The 18700-nt window shown below is 52.9% G+C and overlaps 2 protein-coding genes across 8 annotated transcripts in view; one reads left to right on the top strand and one right to left on the bottom strand.

Annotated features, from left to right (window-relative positions):
* Nucleotides 1–9262, top strand: part of PI4KB (phosphatidylinositol 4-kinase beta) — a 32603-nt gene extending 23341 nt beyond the window's left edge. For all 5 annotated transcript variants that reach the window (XM_066377468.1, XM_066377467.1, XM_066377469.1 and 2 more), the window contains 6 exons: nt 936–1040; nt 1257–1380; nt 3890–4155; nt 6992–7124; nt 7401–7521; nt 8441–9262. In XM_066377468.1, the coding sequence (XP_066233565.1) occupies nt 936–1040; nt 1257–1380; nt 3890–4155; nt 6992–7124; nt 7401–7521; nt 8441–8622 (931 nt within the window). In that variant the 3' untranslated portion in view covers nt 8623–9262. The remainder of the gene's footprint in view (nt 1–935; nt 1041–1256; nt 1381–3889; nt 4156–6991; nt 7125–7400; nt 7522–8440) is intronic.
* A 41-nt stretch (nt 9263–9303) lies between these two features.
* On the bottom strand, nt 9304–18103 carry ZNF687 (zinc finger protein 687). Of its 3 annotated transcripts, none has more exons than XM_066377464.1 (9): nt 17926–18103; nt 12891–15004; nt 12575–12753; nt 12045–12221; nt 11790–11952; nt 11293–11625; nt 11070–11182; nt 10707–10848; nt 9304–10557 (listed from the first exon to the last, which is right to left on the bottom strand). In XM_066377464.1, exons 2-9 carry the CDS (start codon nt 14985–14987, stop codon nt 10066–10068), a joined length of 3696 nt encoding a protein of 1231 aa, XP_066233561.1. In that variant the 5' UTR covers nt 14988–15004; nt 17926–18103; the 3' UTR covers nt 9304–10065. The 3 variants fall into 3 exon arrangements, with proteins under 3 accessions (XP_066233561.1, XP_066233560.1, XP_066233563.1); XM_066377463.1 differs by having other exon boundaries at nt 17941–18103; XM_066377466.1 differs by lacking the exon at nt 17926–18103 and adding an exon at nt 17736–17855.
* Nucleotides 18104–18700: the final 597 nt, after the last annotated feature.

The following is an 18700-nucleotide window of genomic DNA, read 5'->3' as shown; positions in this document are numbered from 1 at the left end:
AGTGTTACAAGAACTCCAGCCCTGACCGGATAGCTCAGTGGATTAGAGCCTCACCTGAAGCGCAGAGGTTGCCAGTTAGATTCCCAGGTCAGGGCACATACAGGAACGGATTGATGTTCCTGTCTCTCTGTCTCTCTCTCTCCTTCCTCTTCCTCTTTCACTGAAATCAATAAATAAAAATACTTAAAAAAAAAAAAACAAAAAAAAACTCCAGCCTGACCAGTGGTGGCACAGTAGATAGAGCATCGACCTGAGACACTGAAATCACAGGTTTAAAACCCCGAGGTTTCTGGCTTGAGTATAGGCTCATCTGGCTTGAGCCACGAGGTCACCAGCTTGAGTGTGAGATCATAGACATGATCTCATGGTTGCTGGCTTGAGCCCAAGGTCACTGGCTTGAGCAAGGGGTCACTGGCTTGGCGGGAGCCCCCTGGTCAAGGCACATATGAGAAGCAATCAGTGAACAACTAAAGCCTCACAACTATGAGTTGATGCTTCTCATCTCTCTCCCTTCCTGTCTCTGTCTCTCTCTCGCTTTAAAAAAAAAAAAAAAGGACTCCAAAGGAATGAAAGCACCAGAGGTAGGAATTACAGCAGCATTTCTCAGAGTAGATCTGAGGACTACATATATCAGAATCAGGGGAGACATGGGAGACCTTGTTGAAAATGCAGATGATGGAGCCACAGCTGTTCTGAACCAGAATCTTGGTAGAGGAATGGGGAGGGCCTGGTGATCTGCATTTTAACATGATTCCAAACCACCAGGGTAGCAAAATGGTATCAATGGCGTGTTGCCTTCCATTAGTCTCTCAGCCCAGATTTCTTTCTGTGTATACCTAGAATCAAGGAGACAGTGCAGGAAATGCTGCCATAGACAGGGACATGAGGCTCTGGGGTAACTCCTCCAAGCAAATGATAAAATTTCTTCCTGCTAGACGGCGCCTTTCGGAGCAACTGGCTCACACCCCAACAGCCTTCAAACGAGACCCAGAAGACCCTTCTGCAGTTGCTCTAAAAGAGCCCTGGCAGGAGAAAGTACGGTGAGTTGGGGAGGGGGTAGTCTCCAGCCCTCTCAAAGCTTGGAGGCAACTGCAGGTACTCGTTGCACCATCAGGCTCCCCCCCAAATCCGTCAGGCTCCTAGGTAGTCCGAGTCCTTGCCTTGTGGGGAATTTGATTTGGCTTTTTGGTAGAAGGAATGTCTCTGTCTTCACTGTGGCATCACCCTTTGACACCTTTTGCTTCTCCCTGATGCAGGCGGATCAGAGAGGGCTCCCCCTATGGCCATCTCCCCAATTGGCGGCTCCTGTCAGTCATTGTCAAGTGTGGGGATGATCTTCGGCAGGAGCTGCTGGCCTTCCAGGTGTTGAAGCAACTGCAGGTAAGAAAAGGGACAGAGAAGGAAGAGGAACTCAGCTTAACTACATCTCACCTGAGGTGATCACACAGGTCACTCTGCAGGGAGTTCTACTGAAGATCAGCTTCTTGCCCAGGTCTTAATTGGATGCAGATTAAACTAAAACTTCCCTACAAAACAGCTCCACAGCAACCTCTTGTGGCCCTTTGGTAATTTGTACCTGTTCTGATCACCAAACTTCAGGGTTCTTAGTCCTTAGTCAAAACTCCTGTCTGAAAAAGTCAGACACGGACTGGATAGTGATTACCAGAGGGAAGGGGGGGGGGGGGGGTAAACAGTGACGGAAGACTTGCCCTTTGTTTTTTTTTAAGATTTTAATTATTGAAGGCCCTGGCCAGTTTGCTCAGTGGTAGAGCGTCAGCCCAGTGTGTAGAAGTCCTGGGTTTGATTCCTGGTCAGGGCACACAGGAGAAGCGACCATCTTTTCTCCACCCCTCCCCTTCCCCCTTCTCTCTCTCCTTTCTACCCCCAAACCCCACCCCCGCAGCTGTGGCTCCGTTAGTTTGGCTTGAGCTCATTGGCCCAGGCACAAGGATGGCTCCATGGAGTCTCCACCTTAGGAGCTAAAAATAGCTCGGTTGCGGGCATAGGCCACAGATGGGCAGAGCATCATCCCAAGACGGGGATTGCTAGGTGGATCCCAGTTGGGGTGCATGTGGGAGTCTTTCTCTGTCTCCCTTCCTCACTTAAAAAAAATTTTTTTTAACTAATTATTTTTTTTTGTATTTTTCTGAAGCTAGAAACTGGGAGGCAGTCAGACAGACTCCTGCATGCGCCCGACCGGGATCCACCCGGCACGCCCACCAGAGGGCGATGCTCTGCCCATCTGGGGCGTAACTCTGCTGCAACCAGAGCCACTCTAGCGCCTGAGGCAGAGGCCATGGAGCCATCCTCAGCGCCCGGGCCATCTTTGCTCCAATGGAGCCTTGGCTGTGGGAAGGAAAGAGAGAGACAGAGAGGAAGGAGAGGGGGAGGGGTGGAGAAGCAGATGGGCACTTCTCCTGTGTGCCCTGGCTGGGAATCGAACCCGGGACTCCTGCATGCCAGGCTGACGCTCGACCACTGAGCCAACTGGTCAGGGCCAAAAATTTTTTTTCCTTTTAAGATTTTAATTATTTATTTTTAGAGAGAGGAGAGAGAGAGAAAAAGGGGGATGTGGAGAAGTAGGAAGCATCAACTCATAGTTGACTCATATGTGCCTTGGTGCCTTGACTTGGCAAGCCTAAGATTTCAAACCAGCAACCTCAGCATACAGGTTGACGCTTTATCCACTGTGCTACTACAGGTCTTGACTTTGGGTGGTGAACTCACAATATAATATACAGATGGAAGTTTTATATAGAATTATACACCTGAAACCTATATAATTAGCAATTGTCATTCCAATAGTTTTCTTCTTTTTCCAAGTGAGAGAAGAGATAATGAGACAGACTCCCGCATGTGCCCTGCCCAGGATGCACCCAGCAACCCATCTGTGGCCTATGCTCTGCCCATCTGGGGCCATGCTCAAAACCTACCTATTTTTAGCTATTTTTAGCACCTGAGGCAGAGGCTCCACGAGGCCATCCTCAGTGGCCCAGCCAACCGGCTCAAATCAATGGAGCTATGTCTGTGGGAGGGAGAAAGAAAGAGGGAGAGAGAAGGGGATAGGAAAGGGTAGAGAAGCAGATGGTCACTTTCCTGTATGCCATCTGGGAATTGAACCTGGGACTTCCACACATTGGGCTGATGCTCTACTGAGCCAACCAGCTAGGGCCACTGTCCAATAAATTCAATAAGAATTAAATAAGTAAATAAATAAAAACTCCCACCTGACCTGTGTTGGCACAGTGGATAGAGGGTTGACCTAGCATGCTGATGTTGCTGGTTCGAAACCCCAGGTTTGCCCAGTCAAGGCACATATGAGAAGCAACTATGAGTTGATGCTTCCTGCTCCTCCCTCTGCCTTTCTGTCTTCTCTCTAAAATCAATAAATAAAAACTTTAAAACAAAACAAAAACTCCCATGTGGTTGTCTTCATAAATGGATTGCAGTGTGCTGAGATGTCAATCCCCTGATCCCTGGGGTTGGCTGCCTGCCAGCAACTTCACCTGTTTAATCCAGACTTTAAAACATTTTCATTTTTCAGAGAAGCTTCCTATGGACTTAAATCCTTATTCGTATTTCTCCTATTCTTTGAACTTGGATTAATAGCTCCCACTCTTGCTACTTGTGTGGTTTCCTGTTCTCTCTGCCTTTAGGGGCCTGTTTACCTATAACATGCCTGTTCCCACATAACTCCTTGTGTTTTGTTAGGCCCTGGACTTCCTTTAAAAACTCCCTGGTCCTCAGTGAATTTTACTCACTCTATGGCCTAGAATCCAAGGCAACCAAGACTGGGGACCATCCAAGGTTGTGGACAGAGGGAGATTGTAGCCTCCCCCCCAATCTGAATGAAAGATGATGGTCCCCATGCTTCTGTGTCTCCTCACAGTCCATTTGGGAACAGGAGCGAGTGCCCCTCTGGATCAAGCCATACAAGATTCTTGTGATTTCGGCCGACAGTGGCATGATTGAACCAGTGGTCAATGCTGTGTCCATCCACCAGGTGAAGAAACAGTCACAGCTCTCCTTACTTGATTACTTCCTTCAGGAGCATGGCAGTTATACCACAGAGGCATTCCTCAGTGCCCAGCGCAATTTTGTGCAAAGCTGCGCTGGCTACTGCTTGGTCTGCTACCTGCTACAAGTCAAGGACAGGTAAGTAAATTCCTGCCCCTCATCCTAACCTTTTTTCTAGGGTTCTCTCTGTCCTTTCATGTTGTAGTTCTCATATACTCATCATCACCTTCCATCTCCCAAGATGTAAAAGACGAAACAATATGTTTTAAACAGAGACAGACATGCTCACAAGCCATTAAACCAAGGAAGTAGACTGACATGTACTACTAGCACAAAGAGGCAAAAACATGAAGGAATAATGGGAGAAACAAGGGTCTGAGCGAGCAGCCTCCTGCAGGATGAGGGCAGAGAAAGCTATGGGGGGAAGGATTCTCCAGGCCAAGGAACAAATCAATGTGATTAAAGCTTGTGCTCTGCTGCCTGGCAGGAGAATAGTAGGCAGTAATGTCAGGCAGATAAGTAGAGGCCAAATTAAAGGGCCTGCCCGATGAGGCTGAGGAGTTTTATTTTGCAGGTGGTGGAATGACATGACCCCATCTGTTTAGTAAGTGCACCCTGTGGCACTGTGGGTGAGGTTAGGCTTTAGCAACAAAGCAAGAGGTAATGAGTCCTGACCTGAGGGGACTAGTGACTGAGAGCAAAAGGGTGGGTATGAGAGGCATGGCAGAGATCAAGTTGAAATTCCCAGCCCTGAAATCTCCTTTTATTCCAACCTATGATTTTCAGAACTTGTAGGTATTTTTCGTTTTGCTGTCATTTTCAATATCACATGATCTTTATGAGGCCCAGCTTCATTCGCATAAAGGTGAACAGCATATCGTACAAAGGTAATTCCACCCAGACTGACTCAAGGTCAATACTCTGAATGCTCCTGTGAGTTAATACTTCCCACTGGGCATAGGGCAGCTGCCCTGGGAAGGCAGAAACACAGTGGCCTGAGCTTCCAGAGCTCCAAGTGATGTGGTAGCACTTTAAGAACTAGCTAACAGAGCATCTATTACGTGCCGTGGCCTCACAGTCTTATATTGAAACCAGCTGAAACCTTGTCGGACGGGTGTTTCCTGTGAGGGAACTGAGGATTGGGGAGCTTTCAGAACCTGCGCTCATTCCACCTGGCCAACCCTACAGATGAACCCAGTGGAGGCCCTGCATTAGAGAGCTGAAGAGAAATATTATTTACAAGCTTTTTAGACTGTTCCTAAAGAGTCAGGGATTTGAATCCAGGGCCCAGAGAGCCTAGAGCTAGTAGCAGGATTGCTAAATGGGTGGCAGGGAAGCAGGTGCTATTCAGGCCTCTGGGCTTTCCTTTAGGAAACAAAGATGTTTAGAAGATTAGAGTCCATCCTTTAAAGAGGAAGTGGGGGGGGGGGTGGCCGGGTAGCTCAGTTGGCTAGAGCATTGCCCCAATATGCCAAGGTTGCAAGTTCGATCCCTGGCCAGGGCACATACAAGGGCATAAACAAGTGAAACAATAAGTCAGTGTTTCTCTCTCTCAAAATCAATAAGTAAAAAAATGAAAAAACACTTTTTAAAAAGGGGGGTGAGGGAGCCCTGGCTGGTTGGCTCAGTGGTAGAGCATCAGCCCGGCATGTGGATGTCCCAGGTTTAATTCCCAATCAGGGCACACAGGAGAAGCAAGCATCTGCTTCTCCACCCCTCCTCATTCCCTTTTTCTCTCTTCCTCTCCTACTGCTATGGCTCAATTGCTTTGATTGGTTCGAGCGCATCAGCCCAGGTGCTGAGGGTGGCTCTGGGGAGCCTCCTCCGTAGGAGCATGGCTGCAGACAGGGATTGCCAGGGGGATCCTGGTCAGGGCTCATGCAGGAATCTATTATCCCTCCTTTTACTTGGAAAAGGGAAAAAAACGGGGGTGAGGGAACAAACAGGCAGACAAAAAACCTTTCCTAATAACTCAAAGTAATAGATCCAGTTGAGGCATGAATGAAATCAGCCAGCGGAAAGAACTGGCAACAATGCACAGGGCTCCAAATGGGAAGCACGTTTAAGATCTCTTTAACCACTTCAGAATGAGTCCCCAACTATGTCCAGCAGTTAAGAAAAGAGAGAAGCTGCCCTCACAGATCTTTGGACCTTGGATAGCTAAATACTTCTCTCAGCGCCTGTTCCCTCACCTGTGAAATGAGAGGTTGAGCTAAGACATCTCATAGAACCTTTTTGGCTCTCAAGATTGTGCCTTTGTGGTTAAGTTTGTAGAGCTTCCCCAGAGCAGAAAGGACTCAGATGGGACTGGGCTCTTCCTTCCTCCAACCCTCTACCCTCCCCTACCCCACTCTCATTTGGGCCAGTCACACCAACCCCAGAGAAGGTAGTACTCAGACCTTGAGCTCTTAGCCTAACAAAGCCTCCATTGACACTGAGGAAGGCGGTTATCCTGAATGGGCCAGGCTTCACATGCTTAGCATGTTAATTGTTCCTCCTACTGGCCATTCATATGGGAATCACAAAGACCTGGACTCATCTTCTTTAATTCAATCTGCTTCCTTCAGTTTGCCTGTGGTGATTGCAGCTTACTGTAATGACTTTACCAGTTAAAATTTACCCTTGATGCCCCCCACACAATTTTACATATAAACTCCTCCCACCTGCCACTCCTAGCTCTGACCTGCTTGGGCTGATAGGAATCACAGATAAATACAGGTAATGAGGTTCTGACTTGAGGCTTCCTCTGAGCCCACTGCTTGAACTGTGAAGTTTGTTAGCTGTTTACTTTTCTCATTCCCTGTTTCTGCTGCTAGCTTTAAGTCCTAAGAGATTGGACCCAGAGTTACAGGCCCCAGGAAACATGGCAGGGGACTCCCCTGCCTGGTGTCATGTGGCCAGTGTGTTGCAGCTTGAGGCTGCTGCCTCAGGCAAACTTACTACTGCCTCTTCCACTCCTTTGCCCCCTCCTCAGACACAATGGGAACATTCTTTTGGACGCAGAAGGCCATATCATCCATATCGACTTCGGCTTCATCCTGTCCAGCTCACCTCGAAACCTGGGCTTTGAGACATCAGCCTTTAAGCTGACCACAGAGTTTGTGGACGTGAGTGACGAAGGAGAGGTGCCTCACTGAGTTTTCTCTGTCGTGGGAGGGGAAGCTGATGGGTTCCTGCCAAATTAGGGATGAACAGAACAGAAATGGCAGTAAGTCAAAGGGAAGCTGGGTGTCCTGGGCGGCTTCCTGCCTGAGAGGGTTGGGAAGTAATGGGGTTTGGCGTGTTTGCCCTGGTGGAAGGAGTTCTGGCTGGTTTTGGGACATTGAGCCCCCTGACACCTACAACCCTCTCCTCTCTTCTCCTCCCCTCCCCTCCCCTCCCAGGTCATGGGCGGCCTGGATGGTGACATGTTCAACTACTACAAGATGTTGATGCTGCAGGGGTTGATTGCTGCTCGGAAACACATGGACAAGGTGGTGCAGATTGTGGAGATCATGCAACAAGGTAGGGCTGGGAAGAGGCCAGGTGTTTGACCATAGGGCAGTGCCCAGTATGGAATTCCAGGAAGTTCATTCCACCTCAGGACCCCAGGCAGGCAGGGCTTCCCAAAGGGTTTCCAGCTCTGATCCAGGGCCGTTTCTCCTTTTACATGCCTCCTGACAGCTAGGTTCCTGAGGGTAGATGGGTGGAAGCCCCAGAAACTACCTCCTAGGGCTGCTCATAGAGAACAATCCCATCTCCCATCCTTATCCAACTCGAGTTTTTCTCCCATCACTTGGCTCTTCACCAGCTTAAGTATTTCCAGTCACTACTTTCCTCCCCATTGGGCTTTGATCTCCAATTGCCCTGGCCTCAGGTCCTTCCCTGTTCTGATACTCACTCCTGCTCTGAACTAAGTCTGTCACCTCTATCTACCCCACAGTGCTATGTCCTCATTCATCTTTTGTCCAGGTCCTTCCTCTCCTAGCCCTCTGGGCTCTTGTCCCCACCCCTCTTCTTTAGGTTGCAGTGTTCACCCATCTGAGCTGCCAGTCTCCTCCTCTCCATCCCTGCCCACACCCCACAGATTGTCGCAGTTCCTCAGCATCCCTGTCTGGCCCAAGGTGAAGGTGGCCCAGGTCATCTGTGTCAGACATAGCATAGGCAGAGTCCTACAACCAGATAAGTGCCCAGTTCAGGACCAGCCTTCCCTCTGGTCTTAAGACTCCCTCACCCATTACTAGGGGAGCTGTGTGTTGGTCCTCTGCCCTCACCTAGAGGGGTTTAGGAGTATGAGACAAAGATAGGGCCTCTGATCAGTTCTCCCTTCTCTGCCCAAGCAGAATTGCATTCACATGCTTGGGGGTCAAAGTTATTTGCTATGACTGTTACTACTGTCCCACCCTCCTTTCTCCCCATGACCCTTTGCCTTCACTGCCTCCAGGTTCTCAGCTTCCTTGCTTCCATGGCTCCAGCACCATCCGCAACCTCAAAGAGAGGTTCCACATGAGCATGACTGAGGAGCAGCTCCAGCTTCTGGTGGAGCAGATGGTGGATGGCAGCATGCGGTCTATCACAACCAAACTCTATGACGGCTTCCAGTACCTCACCAACGGCATCATGTGACACCCTCTTTCTCAGGCCCCAGAGTGGTGGGGCATTCAGGGGGCCCTCCCTGGGAGAAACCCCACCTACTCATCCATCCACCCAAGGGAAATGGGAGACAAGAAGTACAAAGGATCATGTGACTAGAGCTTGCCAGGGGGTAGGAGAGCCAGCTGTGGGGTCCAGACTTGCTTCTCTCAGTGGTGTCATTATTACCACCTGACACTCTAGGACTCACTGCCTCCAGAGAAGTGATAAATGTGAGGACACTGAGCCTTTCATCTCTCCAGGGTCTAAGAGGTTCTTTCCACACACCATCTTCTTAATCTGTCTTGGGTCCCAGGAAGGGGAGAAGAGTGGGTTCTTGGTATTTAAGACTAATCCTGTGGTTTGACTTTGGCCATGCTGCTGTCCCCCATGCCGTTTCTTCCCAGGAACTGCCTCCTAGCCTAGGCTCCCTTTGGTAGGTAGGCTGTGGCACAGGGTCCTGCACTTGCCTGGGTTCCCCACCACAGAGGCCAGGAAGAGTTATCCCAACCCTCTAGTATGAGAGGGTATTGGCCTAGCCAGAGAATCCCGGCCATGATCCCTTGCCCACACCCAGGGAAATAGCTCTCACTTTTTTTTAAGTTTTGTTTGAAATAAACTCCTTAGTTAGCCATCGGTGTCATTTCTGAGCTATATTGGGGGGGGGGGGCATTGAGTGATGAGTCAACATATGCCTCAGTGTCCAGGATACAAAAGACATCACACAGAACAAGGGGAAGGAAGATTGCTTTTTCCCTGCCTTATTCCATCAGTACTTCTTCCCAGGGAAAAAGCCACCCTCCATCAAGTCCAATTGTCCAAGTCACATCAAGAGCCTGAAAGGGGATTAAACCACGAGCAGTTTTAATGGTCTGGTTTTCTCCCTCCCATTTCCCCACTTAGTATTATTACTACAATAATAAAGGATTCCTGAGAACCTGTCCCCTCCTCTCCCTGGGCCTCCCTTGACAGGACTCATCCCTACCAACCCAAACCCCCCCCCCCCCCCCCCCCCCCGGATTTCTGGGAGAGGGGAGTGAAAGGCACTGTAGGGGCTGGGGAGGGAGTCTAGGAGTGATGCTAGGGCAGGGCCAGGACTGCAGTCTGCTTGCAGGGGTTGTGGAGTGTGTCCTGACTGTCCCAGCACTGTCCTCCCCTGGACCTGTCTAGCAGGCCTAAGAAAGTCCCATCCTCCCACCCCTAGTCCCACACAGGGTCTGCAGCAGGAGCCTAATTAGTGTTAAGAAAGTAAGACTGGAAGATCCAAGGGCCAAACCCAAAACAGGGACTGAATTAACTATAATGCTCAAGTTTGTTGTCTCGGGGGGTTGGGGAGAGGAGCTGAACAAAATGTGAATTATAATGAAACTCCCAGGCAGCAGCAGTGACCCAGGCTCCCTGGGAAGAGGGAGGGACTGATCAGTCTAAGTCTAGGGCCTAGTTGTCCCCACTACCCCCTTGCCGAGCCCTGATGAACGCCATGCCATGTGTGCGGAAATGGGTCTTGAGGTTGAGAGGGCTGTCACAGCTCTTACCACAGACCTTACAGGTCAGTGGGCCTCCAGGAGCAACCAATGGTGAATCTCCACCATCTGGATCGGACCTTGATGGAGGAGGGGCCTCTTCCTCCCCATCCCCCAGTCCCAGGCCACCAGCACTACCCGCACCCCGTTTCTTCTTGTGACTGATGAAGCGATGCCGGCTCAGGGAGCCAGGGGAGGCAAAGCATAAGCCACAGTCGAGGCACTGCTGAGTACCGCCATCCACCCTCAATCCCACCATGAGGCTCTGCTCCACTGAGCCACTGCTCCCGTAGCGCAGGGGGCCTCCCAACCCGGGTCCACCCCTGGGGGACTTGGCTGGAGGTGTTGTGCTGTCAGGCTCCTCACTGCAAGAGTCAGAGGACTGGCGACGTTTCCGTCCTGGCCCCTGGAGAAGACAGTGAAGAAACTGGGCTCCTCATCACCCCCAGTGACCCTGGAACCCCCACCTAGCTCCTAGAGGCCAGTATCTACAACCCCCTGCAGGTTCCCACTCCCACAGCCCTAACAGTGGGGGGTGGGGCACTCTCTGCCTACCTGGCCTCTGGCACCAAGGCCTCGAACCACAATACTCCCCCGGCCAGGAGACTGGTCCCCGAGCGGCAAGCCATGCCGGACCTGGACGTGTTTCTCCAGGATCAAGCGGCTGCTGAAGGTGCGTTTTCCCTCTGTACAATACCTAGAGGGGCAGAGTGAACAGGTGGACACCAAGGGCACCACCCAAAAACCAAGATCAATGGCTTGAGAGGAAGGGGACTCCAGAACAGAGGGAGACCTTAAACTTCAGTCCACTCAGACAAGAGGCAGGTGGGAATGCACTTTGGGAGGTGCGGGTTAGGGAATGGGGCTGAATGTGTCACCTGCTGGTCAGAAAGAGGAAAGGGTAAGAGAAAGAGTTACCTGCATGGGTAAACTCGCTTGATACCTTCATGATTGACCCTGACGTGGCGCCTCAGGCTGGGGGCAGAACAGAAGGATCGCTCACACAGGCGACATGGAAACTTTTTCACTGACTAGGAAAGAAGAGGGTAAGGAATCTCAGAGCCAGGTTCCAGGGCGCAGGACCCAGCCCCACTGCCACACAGGACAATTCTGAGGCTGCCCTTCAGCCCATCTTGCTTACCTTGCCATGCTCCTTCTTCATGTGAGCCACATACTCGTCACGCTCTGGGAACCAGGAGTGACAAAGGCCACAAGTCCAGCCCCCAGGGCCCCCGCTCCCACCCTTAGTGCCTTTGCTCCCTAGGTCCCGCTGGGGCCGTTTGGTTGGACGAGGGGGCTCTGGGGAGCTGGGTCGTTCCTCCTCTTCTGAGGATGAAGATGACTCCTCTGTAGGGGCAGCTGCTTCTCCCCGAGACACAGCCAGCTCCTCGGGCTCAGCCTTGGGGGTCAGAAGGGGACCCTCGGCCCCTTTCCCAGCAGTTTCCTCTCCTAAACGACCAGACTGATGGGTATTCTGTGAGAGGAAGACAAAGGAGATGGCTGTTGTGGGGGAGCACCTGGCTTTGCCAAAAGCCTCTTTTCTCCCCTGCTCCCACTTCATAAAGGTTATATAACCCCTGCACCAGGTCAACACCACTGAGCACCCCCTCTCCAGCCCTCAACTCCAGTCCTCAATACCTTGAGATGGTCCAGCATGGTCCTTTTTTGGGCAAAAAGCAGAGGACAAGACGGGCACTTGAAGACGCTGACACGCTGGGGCAGCAAGTGCTGGTCGAAGTGTGAGGAGAGCAAGGGCTTGTGAGTGAAGACAGTGTCACACATGGCGCACTTGTAGATCATCCTGTACAGGTGAAGAGTACACTGCAAACCCTGCCTTATCAGGGCCCAACCCCTCCAGCCCCCCCCCTACCTCATTCCTGTCCCAGGTCTCACTTGGCCTGCTGCGTGTGGAAGCTGGGATGCTGGGTGTAGACATGGGCGTGGGCACTAGGTGCAGACTTGAAGGCCATGGGGCAAATGGGGCACTTATGGAAAACTTCACAGTGCGACGTCTGGATGTGCGACTTGATGGAGTTCACACCCCCAAACACCACTGCACAGCTAGGGCACCTTTGGGAAGGACATGGGAGGCATGGTGGTGAGGTAGACCATCTCCATGCCCTCCTCCACCCCACGCTCATCCTTGAGGACTGGATGGGACTTTGAGAAGTTAATCAGCAGTGGAGCCTGAGCAAGGTGGAGACCAGAGGAAGCTGCAGAAACCCAATCCCCAAAGGAGGCCTGTGGAGGCAAAGCTGGAGCTCCAGAGGGGCCCTGCTGTGCACCAGCACAACACAGCCAAGGGATGGAGCAGGAAAGACGGGGGCCCTGCAGGAGCCACCTGAAAGACTGGTGTTAGGAACCATGAAACCAGCAAATGCACGGGGGAGTGTGGAGATAATATGAGCAGAAGTGGGAGGCACCTGTATCCTACACGGCGAGAGAAATGCAGACAGGCTTCCCGGAGATGGGTCTGAAAATTGGCTTGCAGGAAGTTGCCCCCACACTCAGGGCAGACGTGGGGAGGTCGATTCTTATGCATGCGCTGGTGGGCACTGAAGCTGCAGTGACTGGGGAGCATCATAGGGCAGGTTGGGCATACCTGTCAAGGGGGTTGAAACAAAGTAAGTAGGGGAAGAGTGGCCTGTCCCCCATTACTTCTAACCAAGCCCCTTCTCCTTTTCTAGATCCTACCCCGTCTATTCCCTTCCCAAGGAAAGGCAGTGAAAGGTAACTCACATTGCTGGTGGCCCCAGGAGCAGAGGGCCCAAGCTGCTGGAAGTGGGCAGCCATGCCAGCCTTGTCCCGGCACTGCTCCTTGCACTCCAGGCAGCGAAAGCATGTGTAAGCAGAGGTGACAGGGGCAATGGGCGGCTCAGCTGAGAGCGGCAGCACAGGAGCCTCAGCAACAACTGTGGAAATGGAGGAGGTGGTGATAGCTCCATCACCCTTGCCCAAGGCAGGCAAGGCTGGAGGCCCAAGGGCAGGTGGGACAGCCAGCAGGGGCATGATGTCCGGCTGCCCCACCATCTGGTCAAGGGCTACAGGCCTCATAACCAGATGTGAGCACTGCATGACAAGCCCCTTGTCCTTGTGCTCCCGGGCATGCAGTAGCAGGCTGCACTTGTTGAAGAAGACCAGGCGGCGGGCACAGTGATTGCAGGTGACCTCGATGCGCATGCTCCTGCGGTCATAATGTCGTGCCAGGCTCTTCTCCAATGAGAAGGCATCCCCACACTCGAGGCAGCGGTAGCCTGTTGGAGGCAGGGCCAGCCCAGCCTCAGCAGGTGGACTCAGGTTTGGCCGGTAGGCAGGCAGCAGGTTCTTGCTGTTGAGGATTTTGTTGAAGGCCTCTACCAGGCTGGACTGGGTCCGTGAGATCACTGTACCACCCCCTGCACCTGGCACGGTAGCTGGCTTGGAAGGCTGTACCATCACCACCGAGGCACCATTCACTTTCTGTCCCCCCAGCCCCAGCCCAGCCCGACCATCAGCCTTGGGCAGGGCTTGGGGCACTAGACCTAGCACATTCTTAGCCATTGTCTTAGGGGTGGTGGCAGTGCCCCCAGGCAGAACCACAGCTTTGCGGGCCACACTGGCCGCCATCAGCATAGCAGTACTTGCATTCTGGATGGTGGCCACAGGCAGCACGGTACCCTTTAGCCTCGTACCATCACCCAGTTGGACGCTTACCACCTTTGGACCCTCGGGAGTTGGAGCTGCAGGAGACAGCTTTAGGAGGTTAGCCTCAGCCAGGAAAGTCCCCTCTGCCAAGGGGGCAGGGGGATCAGAGTCTGAGGGGACCCGGGTTACAGTCCTTGTGATATTCCCACAGGATGTTTTAACGGTCTTGATCCGCACCTTGAGGGGCCTAGAAGAGCTAGAGGAGGCAGGGGAGTCATTGCTGTCCTCGTCAGCAGCCTCAGCTCCACTAGAAGGACTCTGGGGACTTCCTGGGGGAGTCTTGTCCACCAGCCCCTGATCCACTTCTTCCTTTAGGGGCTGACAGCTGGGCACTTTGGGGGAGGCAAGAGGGCTCTGATGTCCTGGAGACTGCTTGAAGAAAAGTACCCCAGCAACCTGGGGAGGTGAGGTGCTGGCAGGGATGCCTGCAGCCTCAGGGCTGGAGCCTGAGCCTAGCCGGGCTATACCCTGGGAATGAAGGGGGCTGCAGCTTCCCTGCTTCAAGGTGCCCAGTGGTGGGGGAGAACCAGGAGGCAATAGGGCTGGGCCATTCTCCTGAGCCAGCTCAAAGGGAGAAGGGAAAGGAGGTGGGCTCATAGCCCCTTCCCGCAGTGGGGAGGGTGCAGAGGGAGGCAGGAGATCAGGGTCCTCCCCTGGCTCAGGCCCAAAATGAGCAAAGAGGTCCAAGGAAGCTTTGCCTTCCATGGCTTTTTCTTTCCAGGTACCCCCACTGGGAGGAGCTGGAGAGTGAGGGTTTCCTGGAAGGGATGGCTCAGGGCCCCCAAAACCATTTTGCATCAGATGAGGCCCCATAGGCCCTTCCTTAGTCATACACCCAGCCCGGGCCCCTTCCCCTCCTGAACTTCCAACCAGAGACTCAGACTGCTCAGGACACACAGTATTCTTAACAATGACACTGACTGCTGAGATGTCTGCTGATGGCAGGCCATGGTCAGAAACCCCAGGGCCATCTCCTACAGCCACTGCTGTTGCTTCTCCAGATTCACCCCCTACACTGGGTTCTGGCTTCCCTGAGCCTCCTGGCAGCTCGTTTTCTTCTGGCCCAGAGTGGATGGCTTCATTTGCATCGATGTCAGGGATGTCAAAGGCAGCAAGGAGGTCATCAAAATCAGGAGTCTTCATGTCTCCCATGGCAGCAGGTCCCAGACCTGATGAAAATAGAGAGGGAAAAACTGAGATCTCTGAAAATAGAAACCCTGGACTTCTTCCCTCAGGTTCTCTGTATTTATCCCTCAGAACCTACGCACATTCTGACTTGGGCACACCTCCATCATAGCACAAATCCTAGAGTTGGAAGAGGCGCATGGTTTGCTAAGCACTAAAATAGGAAAAAAGGTAGTGTCCACCTTCCATAGAAGACACCAAGATCCAGAGAAAGCAGAGGAAAAGAGACCTCTCAGAAATACATATATGAAGTAACAATAATAGAGATGGAGGGAGTTCAGTGCATACTTGGTTGAAACCACCTAAGCCCTGCTGTGCCCAGCACAGAATCAATCAAGTAGTCAATATTACTCAATACTACTATTAAGGAGGAGGATGGACATGATGCTCTAGGTTTAAGAGCTCATTGAAGTCTGCATGGGATAATACATTCATGTTCTTCATGGATCTTCTGAGAGTCCAGATCTGAAAAACCATGTATACAAAGGGGCCATAACTTAAGACATAAGAAATGATTCTAGTTCCAGCTTTAACAAATGGCCTGCTGGATAAGCAAGTTACTCCACTACCACATGTTTGCTGTTTGAATGAAAGAAGGGACAGGTAATCCATATATTATAGGGTTATTTTGAACATCATATAAAATTATAAACATGACAGAACCCAAAATACAATTAATTATGACAGCTAGGACAAACAAGGTCATGTCAGGTCACAGCAGACTGGGAAGGAGTAAGCACTGGAAAGCACTGGAGTCAGACACAAGAGTCAGGGGTTTCGTAAGGTCAAGTCTGGGGCACTTGGGTCATCACTGACACCTGGAGATGCAGCTTGGTTAACAGAGAAGTGGACTCAGGGAAATCGCCCAAGAAATCAAGCTAGAATAAGATACAGGGCTGGTTACAAGGTTCCCAGCCTAGGCCCTCTCCTGTCATAAATAAACACCTTGAGGGGCTCCCTAACCTACCTTCCCCAGAGTGCCTGGGCCCTCTCCTCCTACCTCCACATCTTGCTCTCCCAGGGCTAAAACTCCTGGGTACAAGTTTATCCAGCACAGCTGCCACAACAGGAAAAAGCCAGGCCCCCTCACCCCTATCATTTCTGCTTTGAGTTCCTCCTCACCCCAGTCTATCCCCTAATTCACACTCCCCACCCTTTTATTTCCCTTTGACAACAAGTAGCCCAGGAAGTCTCACCCAACCCCAATCTTGCCCAGTACAAAAAGAAAAAAATCCCACAACACTTCTGTGTCACTAAAACAATAAGGCCAGGCTAGAGCTTGTGGGGGACCCAGGTCTCTTCCCTTACCAGCTTTTCCCACAAGTGGATCTATATCTAGGAAGAAGCAACTGAAGAAGTCTCTGCCCTTAGACGTTCCCTGAGCAGGTTACAAGCCAATTTCCCAGGGCCAATTCTCTCACCTCTTCCCAGTCTTAAACTGTAACTGGAGATAGTCCCAGCAGGTGGCAGATGGCATTGCTGGGACCAAGGTGGAGGAAGAGGGTACTAACTAGAGGAAGAGAGGGGAGTCCTCCCCTCACCCACCCATCCCAATTATGCAGGCTCTGGCTTTAAACAAAGCCCTCCATCTCTTTTGCTTCTGCCCCGATGGATCGCTAGGCCCTCCACTGCCTGGCTCTCCATACCTGAGAGGCCTAAGCTACATTTCAGGCAGAGTTGGTGGAGCACAGATCAGTGGGGGCTATTATAAAACATCTGCACACTCGCCTCCCCCTCGCAATTCCCCCTTTGGCATCCAAATCACTTAGAGGTCATCTGATAGCCAGGAGCAGACAGTAGACCAAGCAGAAGAGCTCAAGGCGAGTCTCCCCGCACCTTCCTGCCTAGGCCTTCCTGTGGCACCGTCTCTGGGGTTCCAGCCCCCCCCCCTTTCCCTCTGTTCTTCCCCAAGAGCCAAAGGAAGAGGCTAAACAGGAAGAGGGTGAACTGGCCTGGGTCCGATGGGGCCCCACCGCCCTTTCTCTGGCCCAGGGCCTGCTATGCAGGGGGCGAGGGGCTGGCGGCGGAGGGGGGGGGGGGGGAATTAAACTGTCACCAAGCTGGGCAGCATGCGGAATTAAGTCCCTGCCACCTGCCAAGGGCCGGCGCTGGAATCATGTCCGTCGCTGCGAGGAAGGGGCGGGGTATACATAGGAAAAGCCAGAGGGGAAACTGAGGCGTGTGGCACTTTGTCTCATTCATACCGACGACCGAAAAAGAGGACAGGCCTCAGTCAAGCCAAGCCAAACCCTTGGGGAGCTGCCGCGCAGCAACTCCGGGACCCGCACCACGCGGGAGTGGGTTAGGCGCGTGGAAAGAGAACGGGGGGCGGGGCGGGGCTCGGTCTTGTAGAGACCCGCAGCTATCTAGCTAGGGTCCGTCCCAACTCCGACCTCGTCCCCTTGCCTCCCTGCGCAGCGCAGCCTCCTCTTCCCGCAGTCTCCAGAAACTCCCTCGAGACTGGGGAGTGAGCAGAGGCGCGCGACGGCCCGGGGCGCAAGCTTGAGTCCCGTCCGGGCCCGGACGCTGACCCGCGCCCAGGCGGGGTGCAGCCTCTGCTCCTGCCTGCCCAGGTCCCCCGCCCCCACCCTCAGACTCGGACACCATTTTAGGTCGCGACATCCCGCAGCCTCCAGCCCCCGGGCTGCGCTTCAGGTGCCTCTTGGGCTTGGAGCGCCAGGACTTGGGAAACCCCAACCCTCCCTCCACGTTTACCCGGCTAAGGGATGTGCTTTCAACAAGCTGGGAGTTTCGCCCATCCGCCCCATGGATTGGTGGCGGTATCCGGGCCTTCCTAGAAGCCGCCCCAGGGTGGCGGCGCAGAGAAGGGGGTAGTTGACCAAGTGGGGGAGGGGCGGGGTGTTTACCCGCCCCCCCGGGGGCGGGGCCAAGGGCGGGTATTTACCCCAAGCGCTCTTACTTGCCGGGCTCCTAGCGCGGGCTGAGCCGCGGCGGTCTCTCGCCCGCTCCAGCTGCTACCGCCGCCGCCGCCCTCCCCGCTGCCGCCGCTACTTCCTGCTTCTCTCCCGTTCAGCCTCCCCCCGCCTCAGCTCCCTCCGCGTTCCCGGTCGGGGCTGCCCGCTTTCGTACTCGCCATTGGCCAATCCCCTCGTCGTTCAGTACTGCGCCCCTCCCTGTCCCGCACTGGGTTGGCCTTAAGTACTGCCGTTCGGAACAAGCCCCGCACAGTCTTTCAAGTTTCATTGGTCGAGAAGACTTGTCCTTCTGAAGATACCTCTCGGCATTGGTTGTGCCTGGCCCACCTGCTCTCAAAGGCGATTGGCCGTGGCTACTGTCGTTTAGGAAGAAGCCGATCTGACTCCGTGCCTTGTTACTGGAGGCGGTGACTATCCCAAAGTGCATCTCCGCCCCCTCATTCCATATTAGCCGTGATCCTTAAACCCTGCAGTTCACTTTATACAAATGTAAGGGATTGTCAGCCTCTCTTTGGTGACTACTTTGAGGGGAATCTCTCCGATTCTGAATGGATACCGGGTGTTTGCTAACCCCAAATGTCATTCATGCCGTGCAGAAGTCACAGAATGGGAAGTATCCCAAAACATTACGCCATCTGGTTGACTGTTATGGTTTTCTTACTGTCTAAAGCGCCATAAACCCTAAATGGGGGGGAGTCCTAGCGCGGGCCAGCTCCAGGGGCGTTGGCGTCACCCGTAGTTCCT

The sequence above is a fragment of the Saccopteryx leptura genome, chromosome 3 (genome assembly GCF_036850995.1).
Source record: "Saccopteryx leptura isolate mSacLep1 chromosome 3, mSacLep1_pri_phased_curated, whole genome shotgun sequence".
Taxonomy (NCBI): Eukaryota; Metazoa; Chordata; class Mammalia; order Chiroptera; family Emballonuridae; genus Saccopteryx; species Saccopteryx leptura.
This window is presented reverse-complemented; position numbering and strand designations above follow the sequence as displayed.